This window comes from Paralichthys olivaceus, chromosome 11, assembly GCF_024713975.1.
Source record: "Paralichthys olivaceus isolate ysfri-2021 chromosome 11, ASM2471397v2, whole genome shotgun sequence".
NCBI classification, from domain to species: domain Eukaryota; kingdom Metazoa; phylum Chordata; class Actinopteri; order Pleuronectiformes; family Paralichthyidae; genus Paralichthys; species Paralichthys olivaceus.
Genome location: NC_091103.1, coordinates 21507970 through 21523280, shown reverse-complemented (window position 1 = coordinate 21523280; position 15311 = coordinate 21507970). Strand labels below are relative to the sequence as shown.

At 43.7% G+C, this 15311-nt stretch overlaps 1 protein-coding gene across 24 annotated transcripts in view; it reads left to right on the top strand.

The window, feature by feature from the left end:
• Nucleotides 1–15311, top strand: part of ryr1b (ryanodine receptor 1b (skeletal)) — a 64412-nt gene that overhangs the window by 26671 nt on the left and 22430 nt on the right. For 12 of the 24 annotated variants that reach the window (XM_069535057.1, XM_069535051.1, XM_069535050.1 and 9 more), the window contains exons 27-69: nt 32–206; nt 352–560; nt 653–999; nt 1127–1259; nt 1419–1579; nt 1870–2032; nt 2146–2232; nt 2425–2651; nt 2738–3182; nt 3271–3819; nt 3930–4130; nt 4330–4441; nt 4552–4695; nt 4946–5219; nt 5435–5552; nt 5674–5806; nt 5937–6031; nt 6120–6255; nt 6342–6525; nt 6620–6731; nt 6849–6969; nt 7061–7230; nt 7338–7558; nt 7715–7805; nt 8058–8198; nt 8289–8452; nt 9296–9374; nt 9471–9560; nt 9779–9919; nt 10329–10406; nt 10485–10560; nt 10640–10763; nt 11115–11230; nt 11330–11397; nt 11935–12056; nt 12322–12371; nt 13198–13258; nt 13382–13508; nt 13587–13695; nt 13776–13857; nt 14021–14151; nt 14266–14586; nt 14765–15005. In XM_069535057.1, coding sequence (XP_069391158.1) covers nt 32–206; nt 352–560; nt 653–999; nt 1127–1259; nt 1419–1579; nt 1870–2032; nt 2146–2232; nt 2425–2651; nt 2738–3182; nt 3271–3819; nt 3930–4130; nt 4330–4441; nt 4552–4695; nt 4946–5219; nt 5435–5552; nt 5674–5806; nt 5937–6031; nt 6120–6255; nt 6342–6525; nt 6620–6731; nt 6849–6969; nt 7061–7230; nt 7338–7558; nt 7715–7805; nt 8058–8198; nt 8289–8452; nt 9296–9374; nt 9471–9560; nt 9779–9919; nt 10329–10406; nt 10485–10560; nt 10640–10763; nt 11115–11230; nt 11330–11397; nt 11935–12056; nt 12322–12371; nt 13198–13258; nt 13382–13508; nt 13587–13695; nt 13776–13857; nt 14021–14151; nt 14266–14586; nt 14765–15005 — 6929 coding nt within the window. Of the gene's footprint in view, nt 1–31; nt 207–351; nt 561–652; nt 1000–1126; nt 1260–1418; nt 1580–1869; nt 2033–2145; nt 2233–2424; nt 2652–2737; nt 3183–3270; nt 3820–3929; nt 4131–4329; nt 4442–4551; nt 4696–4945; nt 5220–5434; nt 5553–5673; nt 5807–5936; nt 6032–6119; nt 6256–6341; nt 6526–6619; nt 6732–6848; nt 6970–7060; nt 7231–7337; nt 7559–7714; nt 7806–8057; nt 8199–8288; nt 8453–9295; nt 9375–9470; nt 9561–9778; nt 9920–10328; nt 10561–10639; nt 10764–11114; nt 11231–11329; nt 11398–11934; nt 12057–12321; nt 12372–13197; nt 13259–13381; nt 13509–13586; nt 13696–13775; nt 13858–14020; nt 14152–14265; nt 14587–14764; nt 15006–15311 lie in introns of all 24 variants that reach the window. The other 12 variants (XM_069535055.1, XM_069535035.1, XM_069535041.1 and 9 more) reach the window with 1 other exon arrangement.

Here is a 15311-nt window from a genome sequence, read left to right as displayed (position 1 = left end):
TGACTAGATTTATTGATGTAATCTCTTCCAGGCTCAAAGATGGCATATTGGTAATGAACCATTTGGTCGCCAGTGGCAGTCTGGTGATGTAGTAGGTTGTATGATTGACCTCACCGAGATGAACATCATGTTCACACTAAACGGAGAAATGCTGATCAGTGACTCGGGCTCAGAGATGGCTTTCAAAGATATTGAAATTGGAGAAGGTAAGAATTTATGGCCAGTTGTCCTTTATTTGTTCGGCATTAGTAGCTGTAAAGTAAAGGAAGTGTTGCATAATTGTATAATTGTTTAACACTGCAGGACAACTTAAAAAAATTTACCTATATTTCTGTGATTTTTTCCCATCAGGTTTTATCCCAGTGTGCGCATTGGGCTTGTCTCAGGTCGGAAGGATTAATCTTGGTCAAAACGTCAGCAGCCTGCGCTACTTTGCTATCTGCGGCTTGCAGGAAGGATTCGAACCTTTTGCCATCAACATGAAGCGAGACATCACCATGTGGTTCAGTAAAAGTTTGCCCCAGTTTGTGCCTTTGCCCCCCGATCACAACCACATTGAGGTAACTAATGTGTGTCACTTTTAATGTTCAATGGAGCTAGAGCTTTAAAACTGGATCATTTATGTCTTTAATCGTTGAATGTTGTCTCTCAGGTCTCACGTGTGGATGGAACTGTGGACAGCGCCCCCTGTCTGAAGCTGACCCATAGGACCTTTGGCTCTCAGAACGCCAATACGGACATGATGTTCCTCAGACTCAGCATGCCCATCCAGTTCCACGAGACCTTCAAGGTCCCAGCAGGAACCACCCCTCTCACCCGTCTGCTCACCATACCAGAGGAGGAGGTGGTGGTGATTGAGCCAGACTCAGAGTTTGAAGTTTTGAAGAAGTCCGCCAGCCGCAAGGAGCAGGAGGAGGACAAGAAAGAGCCGTCTGTACCAAAGGAAATCTCTGTAGAAAATGAGAAGGACTCAATGTCAGAAAAAGGAAAGAAAAAAGGGTAAGTATGACATGTTTCATCTACAGTGGAGAGGAACAAGAGGGTATAATGTGCACATTGTTATGTAAATAAATCAATCATCCCTCTTAAAAAAGCAAATATATGTTATTTCTCCTGCGCGAATTAGATTTTTCTCCAAGGCTAAGAAGGCTGCCATGACACCTCTCGCCCCTCCTCCACCTCCAGCGGTGCCACGTTTGGTGGAAGACGTGGTCCCTGATGACAGAGATGACCCTGAGATCATCCTCAGTACCACCACTGTGAGCTTTATCCTCTGCTAATACTTTGTTTTGCATTAGTTTGCATCATACTACTTAAGTCATTTTTGTATTTGTAGATTTTCCAATATTGCTACTTTTTTGATACATCACACTGATGTTTTCTTATTATAGAAGTATTTTCATTCTGTCTGTTTTCAGTATTACTATTCTGTGAGGATTTTTGCTGGGCAGGAGCCCACAGGTGTGTGGGTCGGCTGGGTCACTCCTGACTACCACCAGTATGATCCAACCTTTGACCTCTCCAAAGTACGCAGTGTCACGGTTACTGTGGGAGACGACAAAGGCAACATACATGACAGGTTTGTCTTTTTAATTTTCTAGAGTGATGCTAGTTACTACAGGCCTTACGGAAGAAATAAGGAGCTTGATCATATCTTTCCCATGGTGACCCTCAGGGATCAATACATGGTCCCCCGGTTTTTCCCCATTTGTAGATTTCCGTTATGCCGCATTATCCATTGTCGTGTATTTTTCTCCAGTGTGTCTGTGATGTAAAACCCTTTGGATCAACTGCATGATGTTAAAACTGCCACAGTAAAAAAGATGAATTGATATGACAGTTAACAGTGTGTTTGCTGTTTCTTTGCAGTATGAAACACAGTAACTGTTACATGGTTTGGGGAGGAGACCTTGTCAGTAACCAGCAGACCCGCTTCAGTCAGGAGGACATGGTGGTCGGCTGTCTGGTTGACCTTGCAACAGGTCTCATGACCTTTACAGCCAATGGAAAGGAGATAAACACCTTCTATCAGGTGAGTCTCGTTTACACAGTATAGGGTGTGTGAATATTTGTGTCTATTAATGAGTCTGAAAGAGTTACAGTCTGTTACTGTGGAGCTTTAAAGCCAGAATGATTTTATTTCAGGTGGAGCCCAACACCAAGCTGTTCCCTGCCGTCTTAGTTCAGCCGTCCAATCAGAACATGGTTCAGCTGGAGCTTGGCAAACTCAAGGTAAGAAACTTCCTTTGCTTCTCCACCAATTGCTGCAAATATCTACTTCCTCTTTCCTTGAGACGAAAACTGTCTGAATGGGTTAACCTCTCATCAGTTTTCTCCCTTTTTCCAAAATCAGTTGCTCACTTTCCTTGTTTTCTGAATGATTGCCTAAACCTGTCCTCTTTTCCTCTCTCTCTCCCACATCAGAACATCATGCCAATCTCTGCAGCAATGTTCCGTAGCGAGCGTAACAATCCCGTCCCCCAGTGTCCGCCCAGGCTGGATGTCCAAATGCTGACCCCAGTTATCTGGAGCCGTATGCCCAATCACTTCCTGAGCCCAGAGGTGGGCAAAGTGAGTGAGAGGTTGGGCTGGATGGTGGAGTGCACTGAACCTCTCATCATGATGGCCCTGCATATCCCAGAGGAGAACAGGTCAGGCATAGTCATCTCTGCAGGCAGTTTGTAGTTGCTTACCAACTTTTTCCTTTGGACCTAATCAGTATTGATATATTTTTCAGGTGTATTGACATCCTGGAGCTGTCGGAGCGTCAGGACCTCATGAAGTTCCACTACCACACCCTCATGCTGTACTGCGCTGTGTGTGCTCTTGGCAACAACCGAGTGGCTCATGCCCTGTGCAGTCATGTGGATGAATCCCAGCTTTTCTACGCCATCGAGAACACCTACCTGCCGGGACCTCTCCGCAGTGGCTACTATGACCTGCTCATCAGCATCCACCTGGAGTCTGCCAAACGGGCTCGACTGGGCACCAACAGGGAATTTATCGTCCCCATGACGACAGAGACTCTCAGCATCCATCTCTATCCTGATACAAAGAAGGCTTACTCCCTCCCTGGTGTCGGCCTCACCACCTGCTTACGGCCCAAGCTGCATTTCTCGTCCATCAACTTCGTCGGCACAGACCCTGACCTGTACACGCTTAGTCCTGTCTTCCCTCTACAAGTGAGAATCAAGAAAAGAAAGTTTGCTTTTGTGTAAAATGCTGTAAACTTTTTGATACCTTTTACTTATTTTGATCTTTCCTCCACAGGAGCTGAAGACCAAGGCGATAAGCATGTTAACAGAAGCTGTGCTTGATGGTAGCCAGGCTATGCGGGATCCAGTAGGAGGCAGTGTGGAATTTCACTTTGTCCCGATCCTGAAATTGATTAGTACACTGCTCATTATGGGCATCTTCAACGATGAGGACACCAAGCACATCCTCAAGATGATTGACCCCAATGTTTTCAGGGGAAAGGAAGAGGGGGAGGAGGAGAGGGAGAAAGCTGAGGAGGGTGAAGCTACTGAAGGAGAAGGTGAGGAAGAAAAGGAGGAGGATGAAGATGCTGAACTTGAGGACGAAGGGGTCGGTGAGGAGGAGGAGGAACTGAAAGACGAACATGAGGACAAAGAGGGTGAACCCAAGGAAGAAGGAGATGAGGGGGAGAAGGGGGTAAAGGCCATAGCAGAAAAAGTGGATGGAGAGAAGGCAGCGGAGGAGAAGGAGGCAGAAGCAGGGGAGGTAGAAGCAAAAGAAGAGGAGGAGGGTCTGGATGAAGGATTACTCCAGATGAAGCTGCCAGAGTCTGTCAAACTGCAGGTCACTCTCCATTAACACAATTTATTTTGATATTTTCTTTACAGATTTCACATCCTTGAATATCAACCTATATACTTACAATTCAGCTTTCTATCTCATCGCCCTCTCAGATGTGCACACTCCTGCAGTACTTTTGCGACTGTGAGCTGCGACACAGAGTTGAAGCCATTGTGGCCTATTCAGACCAGTTTGTCCAAGATATCCAGGGCAACCAACGTGTTCGTTATAACCTGCTGATGAGAGCCTTCACCATGTCGGCTGCTGAGACTGCACGCAGGACCCGCGAATTCCGGTCACCCCCGCAAGACCAGGTACTAATTATACAAAGTGTGTTAACCAGTAACCCTGTTCGGACTTACCAATTATGTCAACCCTATTTTCTTCTGAAAGTTAGAAGTGAGTTGACAGAGGGCTAGTTTTTGGCATATATCACATTTATGTGGAGAACAATGAGACACAGGCAGTGAAATGAAAAAGCTTTGTGTAAATCTTTCTGTTTTCCTCTTCAAGGTTCTTTTGCTGACCAACTTTAAACATGGTCCAGAGGATGAGGACTGTCCAGTGCCTGAGGAGGTGCGAGACACTTTGGGAGAGTTCCACAATGACCTCCTGCTTCACTGCGGTGAGACATTCTTTATGGATCTGGTGGACTTTAAAATATACAGATGTGAATATTCAAGTTTTATTTTACATTTGGGATTTAGAAGCTGTGTTCACATTGTACACATTTAGGTATACATATTGAGGAGGAGGCAGAAGAGGAGGAGGTGGACACATCACTGAGGGGCAGACTCCTCAGTTTGGTGGACAAGATCAGGAGCCTGCGCAAGAAAACGGAGGAGGAAAAGTCAGACGTTGATGAGGACTCAAAGCCTGGTAAGATTAACAACCAATTAACCTGTGAAATACTTAAAGAATTTGATTTTTCAAGCATGCACATTCCATAATACAGATATGAGTATTCTATATCCAGCATAAAATAATAAGGGAACCGATTTTGAAGAATAATTAAAATGTAAAGCTGCAATATTCATAAAAAAAGATATTCTCTGACAGTACAGAGCATATAAAACAGATCCTTTTTAAAATTAAAGATTAATTACACAGTGTTTTGTGCTCTACCAAGGCACCCTTCAGGAACTGATCTCCCACACCATGATCCACTGGGCCCAGGAGTCGTTCATCCAGAACCCTGAGCTGGTGCGTCTGATGTTCAGTCTGCTCCACAGGCAGTACGACGGCCTGGGCGAGCTGATCCGAGCGCTGCCCAAAGCCTACGCCATCAACGCCGTGTCTGTTCAGGACACGATGGATCTGCTCGAGTGTTTAGGGCAGATACGTTCGCTGCTCATTGTCCAGATGGGACCAGAGGAAGAGCGGCTCATGATCCAGAGCATTGGGTCAGTGTGTGGGGGGCACTGTGTAGATGAAAATACATGAGGGATGTGATATTTTTATTCTATTGTCCTGTCAATATATTTCTTCTTCATATTATTATGGTAATTTTAGTTAATCTGTAATTGTTCTGTAATCTTATCTGAAATTCACCAACTCAAAACTTGAGTACAGAAATGCATCATGTGAATCAGACTTCTGTATCTTTTTAAATTTTCAGGAACATCATGAACAATAAGGTGTTCTACCAACACCCTAATCTTATGAGAGCTCTCGGGATGCACGAGACCGTCATGGAGGTGATGGTCAATGTGTTGGGAGGAGGAGGAGACTCGAAGGTGACTCAGAGGATTCTGTTTGTTTAGTTTATTTAGTCCAATCACTCTAATTGACTTATTTGTTGAGTCTTCACCAGTGCCGTGCACAGTACAAATGTATCTGTTTACTTTTTCTGTCCAGGAGATTCGATTCCCTCAAATGGTGACCAACTGCTGTCGTTTCCTGTGTTACTTCTGTCGTATCAGCCGACAGAACCAGCGCTCCATGTTTGACCATCTGAGCTACCTTCTACAGAACAGCGGCATTGGCCTGGGTCAGTGTCAGCCAACTATGTTCATTCTGAATAATCATTTTTGCCCTTCTAGCATGAAAACCACAGGAAAATCCAGTTCAGAAACATTTTCCAAACCAAAAGTCCCACTTTGTTTATTTTACACGTGCAGGTATGCGTGGGTCCACACCTCTGGATGTGGCTGCTGCTTCCTGCATCGACAACAATGAGCTGGCCTTGGCTTTGCAAGAGCAGGACCTGGAAATGGTTTGTGAAAATTATAAATGTCAAGAAAGAAAAAGCAACGAGAGAGTACAGCTAACTCTTTATCTTCTAATGTCTGTCGGTGATGTAGGTGGTGACATACTTGGCGGGCTGCGGACTGCAGATGTGTCCAATGCTCCTGTCTAAGGGTTACCCTGACATCAGCTGGAACCCTGGTGGAGGAGAGCGATACCTGGATTTCCTCCGCTTTGCTGTCTTTGTTAATGGTCAGCCCCCTCATGAAAATGATGAGATTTATTAGTTTCGACCTGTGAGTAACTTTCAGTAACATTTCCACCCCTGCTCCTCGCAGGAGAGAGCGTGGAGGAAAACGCCAATGTTGTGGTGCGTCTGCTTATCCGTCGGCCTGAGTGCTTCGGCCCGGCCCTGAGAGGAGAGGGTGGGAATGGTCTGCTTGCCGCCATGGAGGAGGCCATCAAGATCTCAGAGGATCCAGCAAGGGATGGACCAACTGTCAAAAAAGACAGACGCTTCATGTAAGACGGTGGAGTAGGTTTGATCCCCACCCTGAACTCTCCAAGTTTCTGGTAGCTCACAAGTAGGAGTAAAAGATGTTTTCTTGATTGGCAGGTTTGGTGGTGAGGAGCAGCATGAGGAGAACCGCTTGCATCTGGGAAACGCCATCATGTCCTTCTACTCAGCCCTTATTGATCTGCTTGGCCGGTGTGCCCCTGAGATGCATGTGAGTGAAATGGTTTCTTCACATCAATTTCTTTTAAGCCTCCAGCAACAGTGGCCAGAGAGGTTGCTGATGAGCATGGGTGAGTTTACAGTATCTCGTAATTGTTTATATCTGCAGCTGATCCAAGCAGGCAAGGGTGAAGCTCTAAGAATCAGGGCCATCCTGAGATCTCTGGTGCCCATAGAAGATCTGGTGGGAGTCATCAGCTTGCCTGTGCAGATTCCTGCCTATGGCAAAGGTTAGATAACGTTGAGATCATGTATGAACATTTTATCTAAAAATGTTTTGGCATTCTCCTGCATATTTAATTCCGTCTCTCCGAACCGCAGACGGACAGATTATTGAGCCCAAGATGTCTGCCAGCTTTGTGCCAGACCACAAGGCCTCCATGGTGCTGTTCCTTGATAGAGTGTACGGTATCGATAACCAGGACTTCTTGCTTCACGTTCTGGAGGTTGGCTTCCTGCCTGACATGAGAGCAGCAGCTTCTCTGGACACGGTGAGCAGGGAAAGACACAGACGTCAAGTAAAACAGACTTCTGTCATCTCCTGTATGCTGTTTTGCATTAGTGTTAAGAGTTTTTCTGTCTTCTTTTCTGAATGTAGGTGGCATTCAGCACAACCGAAATGGCCTTGGCGCTGAACCGCTACCTTTGTTCAGCTGTTCTGCCTCTGCTCACCAAGTGTGCCCCATTGTTTGCTGGGACGGACCACCGGGCCATCATGATTGACTCCATGCTCCACACCATATATCGTCTGTCTCGTGGCCGAGCCCTGACCAAGGCTCAGAGGGATGTCATTGAGGAGTGCCTCATGTCACTTTGCAAGTCAGTACTGAAACCAAACCAATCTCCTTCTATATATTATCTATTTGTCAAGAGAACGATCAAACAAGAATCGCATGAGAGATGAAAAAAACAAACAATACTATTGTTTATTTTTTTACAGTTTAAAACATTTTCATGCTGCATTCTGGCTCACAGGTACCTCCTGCCCTCCATGCTGCAGCATCTGCTCAGACGACTGGTGTTTGATGTGCCCATCCTCAATGAATATGCAAAGATGCCTCTTAAGGTTTGCTTTTATTTATTTCTAACATTTAACATAGAAAATGAAAGAGATTAGAAAAGTATGCCAACAGTCAAAATAAATGCTGCTTTCAGTTTAAACACCGATTTGACATGTTATGGGTAGCTGGGGTGAGTTTAAGCACAAAAAAACATACTAAAAAGAAGTGATTATTGTATTTACCAATAAGTTGCAGTATATTTTGATTTAATTACTGACTTTAGTCCTTGTTTTATCTCCCTGATTTGATAATTTCAGCTGCTGACCAATCACTATGAGCGCTGTTGGAAGTATTACTGCTTGCCTAACGGATGGGCTAATTTCGGGGTGACCTCAGAGGAAGAGCTGCATCTCTCTCGTAAACTCTTCTGGGGAATCTTTGAATCTCTGGCACACAAGGTTAGTGATGAGAGTTTTGAGATGTGATGAGACTGTCACACAGTAAAGGTTCACGCCGGAAATGACTTCTCTGATGTTTTCTGACTCTAGAAATATGATGCAGAGCTCTTCAAGATCGCCATGCCCTGCCTCTGTGCAATAGCCGGAGCCATCCCTCCTGACTATGTGGACGCCACCTACTCCTCTCACGTGGAGAAAAAGGCCTCTGTGGACGCTGAAGGCAACTTTGATCCAAAACCAGTGGAGACCACCAAGTGAGATCATAGCCCAGTAACAGTCCAGTACAACACCTCTCTGATAAACTACAGAAACATAACGAGAAACTTCATTATAATATTCTTGAATTCACAATATAACCTAATTAATGCTTTTTGAGGATTGTTTTTAAGGTTTTGTAAATACTGATCAAGTGCTGTCATGAATCTGCTTTTGTAAGATAAAAGTAGGCTTGTAGAGAATATGTATTTTTTTTACTTTGAAATGTTACCAGGAGCTAATAAAGATATTTAAAATATTAGATATAATATGTAACAATTCTAAAGTGTCTAAACACAAATAGACCTATGTTATATATTTTGTTGATTTGTGTATTTACATTATCTAATATGTTTTCAACAATGTTCAAACCCATGGAAATACCAAGTTTTATTCAAGGTACTCAAGGTACTGGGACATTTTACTTCAGTCGCCTTTTAATTGCATCATATCGTCTTTACCCGTAGCTTTGTCCGTCTCTGCTGTTACTTCCGGGCCAAAAAAACTCACTGCTATCCAATTAGCCAGTCAGCGTTTCTTCCTTCCACTGTTTGTATATGTCACTTTTAGAATCACAATTATTCATGGCCGTTTGATGCGTAATGTGAATAAAACTTAAATACTTTGCCTCATCCATGAACATGATTTGCACCTGAGTCGCATCACATTGATTTTCATCTGCAGCAGTCGTAAAAACAACTCTCATGATCTCACGCTGATTCATGACATCATCTAACCTGGTCTTAAGTTATTGTTTTAAATAAGAGACCCCTTAGCAGCCGAGGTTGCACATTGTATGTTTAACAGTTTGCAGTATTAACTGTGACAAAATGTATTCACAGTACCATCATCCCCGAGAGGCTGGACTCCTTCGTCAACAAGTATGCTGAGCACACTCATGACAAATGGGCCTTTGAAAAGGTCAGTTTTAGAAATTGTCGACGTCCATGTTTTTTTCTGTTTTCATATCGTCAGCATTGTGTAACGGTTGTCTCAATTGTTGAATACATTTTTCAGATTCAGAACAACTGGACCTATGGAGAGTTGTTAGATGAGAATGCCAAGACTCACCCGATGCTCCGGCCATACAAAACCTTCTCTGAAAAGGTCATTATCACTTATCACCTTGTATAGCGTCTCATAATTTGCACACAGTAAACTGTAACTTAGCTTTTTTAATATCCCAATGTGCTCTCAGAACTGAGGAAGCAAGTGCTGCTAAACTAATAATCCTGAGCCATGAGGATTTCATCTGTAAATCCAAATTTCAAAATTCTGTCTGAATGTATTGTTAATCTTTAAATCCCTTTCTCTCCATTTCTCAGGACAAGGAGATCTACCGTTGGCCCATCAAAGAATCCATCAAAGCCATGCTGGCCTGGGAGTGGACCTTGGAGAAAGCTCGGGATGGCGAGGGAGAGGTGGAGAAGAAGGCCACCACACGCAAGATCTCCCAGACTGCTCAGGTACAAGAGTTTGGGATTTTCTAAAAGTGTTGTTCTTGCAAAATAAAGCAAAAATGGATCTCGCACAGGTCTATCATGACTCAATGCTTAATAAATATCAGCATTCTTATACATTCTCTGATTGGGATTAATTAACAATGTTAAAATTGAAGCTGTATTCTATTTCTGTAACCTGATGCTCGTTAAACAACACATTTTTGGCAGGTGATTAGATAAAGCATCTCTCTATCATCATCCATCTGATAAGCGTCAGCAGCAAACAGCTTTTAGCTTTGAAACATGAATTCTCGCTTATGAGAAAGCCTACTGCCTCGCAAGGTTACGCTTTCAGAGAACCTCCTGGAATCATTAAGAGATCCCCAAGTCTCAGACTGAGAGTAACATGTTCAACTGTGTTTTCTGTCTCCAGGCCACTTATGATCCCAGTCATGGCTACAGCCCTCAACCAATAGACATCTCAGCGATGGCCCTGTCCAGAGAGTTACAGGTATGTGTCTTTCTTTCACTAATCTGTGCTCGTTATTTAGGAACATCACAGATTGATTTTCTTACCCTCTCTGTGCAGTCTATGGCTGAACAGCTGGCTGAGAACTATCACAACACTTGGGGCAGGAAGAAGAAGTTAGAGCTACAGGCCAAAGGTGAGAGGTTCTTTCTACTACTCACCAGTACATGTTGATAGGCTGCAGGCTTTTAAAAAATGATTTGTTCTCCTGTCAGGCGGTGGCAGCCATCCACTGCTCGTTCCTTACGACACTCTGACGGCTAAGGAGAAGGCTCGGGACAGGGAGAAGGCCCAGGACATGCTCAAGTTCCTCCAGCTGAATGGATACGCTGTGACGAGGTAGGGAGGACATTTCACCATTTCAGATTCAGTTTAGACGGTTTTGTGCTCCCTGTGGACTTCACGTCAAACTGGTGTGATTGTGTCAGAGACCCCAGTGTCAGATTGTGGGAGTCTGTGTCCAACTGTTTCTGAAAACGATAATTTGATATTCACACTAACTTCTCAGCTTGATTGGCCACTCTTACAAATGTGAGAGAGAAGAGCAGGTCGGCCTCTCACGTCATCATCCACTGCTCTGACTTTAGATTTTTGACTTCATCAGACAATATATGTAAAGAATTAGATCTGAGAGAACATATATATCGGCACGGTCCTGATTATCTATTTATTTTTATTTTTTTCTCCCAGGGGTATGAAGGACATGGAGCAAGACATTTCCTCCATCGAGAAGCGCTTTGCTTATGGTTTCCTCCAGAAGCTTCTTAAATGGATGGACATCGCACAGGAGTTCATTGCTCATCTCGGTACTGTGGTTTGAGAGACAAAGGCTTCTCATGGCCAAATATACTTCAGGGTGGCAGAATACACCATCTGAATAACATGACTTTTCTTTCCTTTCACAGAGGCTGTGGTTAGCAGTGGTAGAGTGGAGAAATCACCTCACGAACAGGAGATCAAATTCTTCGCTAAGGTGAGATACCTGATGTGTTGGGAGTCAGAGGACATGGGTTGTGACAGATTCTCAACTGCTTGGATCCATATTTGCAAACCCACACTCGCACACACACCCACAAAGCTCTGTTATGCAATAATCTCCAAGACCCGACCTGTCACCACATGCTACATGCTCACATCAAATAGGTTATGGCCTCTTTATCCTCCTCTTATGGTGGTTGAGTTGTGATCTTTGAAAATGATCTGTTGATCTACTGCAGCAGTCAGTGTGTTTCCTCAGTGATGATGTGTCTAGCCAAAGGTGGTGACATAGGCTTTCGCGATAAAACAAATTATTGCGGCTGATCAGGCTTCATATGAGCTAATTTAGGTGTTAAAATGTATTCTTTTTTTCTTTAGCCATACCCATACCCATACATTTATATAATTATTTTCTACCCATTACACAACTTTTCGGGAGAATGTCTGACCTGGTGCAGGACTCTGTCTTAAATTATCAAAGTAATGCTTTTATGTTTTTTGTTGGATTTATATTTTATCTTGTATTTTACAGATTCTATTACCACTGATAAATCAGTACTTCAAGAACCACTGCCTGTACTTCCTCTCCACACCTGCCAAAGTCTTAGGCAGTGGAGGCCATTCCTCCAATAAGGAGAAGGAGATGATTGCAAGGTAAGTGCAATAAATATTTATTCAAAACACAGGTTTGTTCTCTGAATCATGTGACTTCACCATGTACCTCTCCCTCAGTGCAGTACTCTCATGTGTTAGTGTCTGTCCTCTCCCTCCTCCACGTCTCTTCATCTCTCTCCTGTTGTGTAAAATCCTTCATTTCTGTGACCTCCCTTTTGCTTTCTGTGTCACTTCAAACATCTTTACTTCCCTGTTATCCCTCTCCCTCTCCCTCCCTTTTTCCTCTTTTCTCCTCTGACCTCAGTATCTTCTGTAAGTTGGCTGCTTTGGTGAGACACAGAGTTTCTCTTTTTGGTAAGGAATCTGCATGGTGGCGTAATGCCTTGTCACCATCTCTGCCCCCCTACATCTGTTTTAGTCTTGAGTTTCCTTCTTTATTCCTCCAGTTCTTCATCTTCCTTTCCACCTTCTCATTTACATACTAATCATTGTCGTATCACAGATTTATTTCATCCTCCCAAACTCTCTCTCTCTCTCTCCTTGTCTAACACTTCTCTCTCTCTTCAGCTCAGCTTCTGCTTGGCTTTGTTGATTTTCTGTGAGCTGGTGTTTTAAATGTGTTTAGGGCTTAAATTCAGATTGATACTAACAAACTGGGTGTGATTTGAGCATGAATGTCTGCAGTGGTGTCGGGTATCTACAGATATGTATTGTATTGTCCTGTGACGTATTCTCAGCCTGGCATATATGAAGCACTACATGCTGTATTTTCATTCTCCTTCCCCTTCTCACCACCCTGTGTTTTTAATAGTCAGGCACTGGCAAACACATATCACTGAGTCTGTGCCCTTTAGCTTTAGCATTATATTAGTCAAAGTGCTCCACTGTAACTGATTTACCTCTTGAATAGTCAATTTCAAGCAGATAAATTGTGTTATTGAGCTTTTTACAGAAAGTTTAACATAAGTACCTGTATGAGATGCCTCACTTATGTAATATATATTATGTGTGATTTGTGAAAAATGATTTTCACGTAATTTTGTTTTTTGTCCATGTTTTCTAACACAATTTGCTGTTTTCTGTTTTTTCACATTGAGGATTTTAAAGTTGCTTCTCAGTAAATTAGCTTCTTTACAGTGCAGACGGCTCTGACAATGCGTCTTTGTTGTGCTGTTTTCAGGAACGGATGCGGGCGCTGTGGTTAACTGTCTGCACATTCTCTCACGATCGCTGGATGCCAGGTACCTCATCTTTCCACATCACATCCCCGTCACTCCCCAAAGCAGACAGGACATATAGAAATAAAAGTCTGTTACGTTAGCTATCTTTTATTTTACTCTTTTTACCGTTTGCACCTTTTTAAGGACTGTTATGAAATCGGGCCCTGAGATTGTGAAGGCTGGTCTGCGTCAGTTCTTTGAGAGTGCTGCAGACGACATAGAGAAGATGGTTGAGAATCTAAAACTGGGCAAAGTGTCCAGTAGAAACCAGGTCAGAGACAGAGCCATACAGCATTGTTTTTTGTTCATTTTTCTTCGACGCTAACACCTGTGTTTTGTGTTGCTATAGGTTAAGGGTGTGTCCCAGAACATCAACTACACCACCAACGCTCTGCTGCCGGTCCTCACATCACTGTTTGACCACATCGCCCAGCACCAGTTCGGAGATGACGTCATGAGTGAGTGAAGTGCTTCTCTCTTCTCTCATCTTTTGACCGACTCAAAGCTAATGCAATGCCTCTCTTCTCCACATCCTCAGTGGACGACTTGCAGATATCCTGCTATCGTTTAATGTGCAGTATCTACTCCTTGGGCACGGTGAAGACTCCTCATGTAGAGAAGTGAGTAAAGACCAATCTGTCCTCAGACCCTTAATTCAGAGGAAAAGCTGCATAAATAATCTTTAACAGGAAAAATGGTTAATACTTCAAACTTTCAAAGAATGATTGTGTATTGATTGTTTTTGATTTTTCATTCATGTTCTGGTGTTTTTCTCCTGTAAAGGCAGCGACCAGCTCTTGGCGAGTGTTTGGCCCACTTAGCAGCTGCAATGCCAGTCGCCTTCCTTGAGCCTGAACTGAATGAGTTCAACATGTTCTCTGTTTACACCACTAAGACTCCCAGAGAGCGATCCAGTGGGTTTTATTATCCTCTACCATTTTATTTTACACGTATCACATGATAAGAATGTATTTACTGGATTGTTTTCTTATATTTATATCTTTTCTGTCACTTCTCTCCCTCCTCAGTTCTGGGTCTTCCCAACCAAGTGGAGGAGCTGTGCCCTGACATCCCTGGGCTGGAGATCCTGATGAAGGAAATCCATGACCTCGCTGAGTCTGGCGCTCGCTACACAGAAATGCCCCATGTGATTGAGATCACGCTGCCAATGCTGTGTAACTATCTCCCCCGCTGGTGGGAAAGGGGCCCAGAGAATTTCCCCGAGCAGGAGGGCCAGCTGTGCACCTCTGTCACCTCCGAGCAGCTCAACCATTTGCTGGGAAGCATTATGAAGATTGTGGTTAACAACTTGGGTATCGATGAGGCCTCCTGGATGAAGAGATTGGCAGGTGAGCAGGCAGAGATTTCACAATAGGACAGAAGAAGGCTCTCAGGTTATGTCAGACACTTTCTGATTCTCCATTTGACCTCTCTGGTTGTGTGGGGCCATTCTCACATTTTGTATATATCTAATATTTGGAGACTGAACCTCCTGACTACCTCTGATGACTCCTGTCTATCGTCCAGTGTTTGCACAGCCCATCGTCAGCAGGGCTAAACCAGAGATGCTGAAATCTCACTTCATTCCCACCATGGAAAAGCTGAAGAAGCGTTCAGGAAAAGTAGTGGCTGAGGAGGATCAGTTGCGCATGGAGGGCAAGACAGAGGTGGACAGTGAGAATGGGACCATCCGGGATGAGTTTGCTGTGCTGTGTCGGGACCTGTATGCTCTGTACCCGCTGCTCATCCGCTACGTGGACAATAACAGGTAGTGACACTGCTCTGACTGACTGAGTGACACATGATGAATGTATTTGTTCTGGAAACTAAACTACAACATTTTTTGTTTTAAAAGATGTGTCTGCGTCCACTGCTTAAATTTACATTACCTCTATATCTGTCTGATACCTGCTGCACACTGGAGGATCTCAAATCGTTGCTGATTTAAAAATCACAAGAGACCACAGACATAACGACAGATGTAAATGTAATTTTATCTTTTAACTGTGAGAAGACCACACACTTCAGAGTCAGACTCCTTTTATCAACTGGTTTCACTTGTTTTTTATGCTTT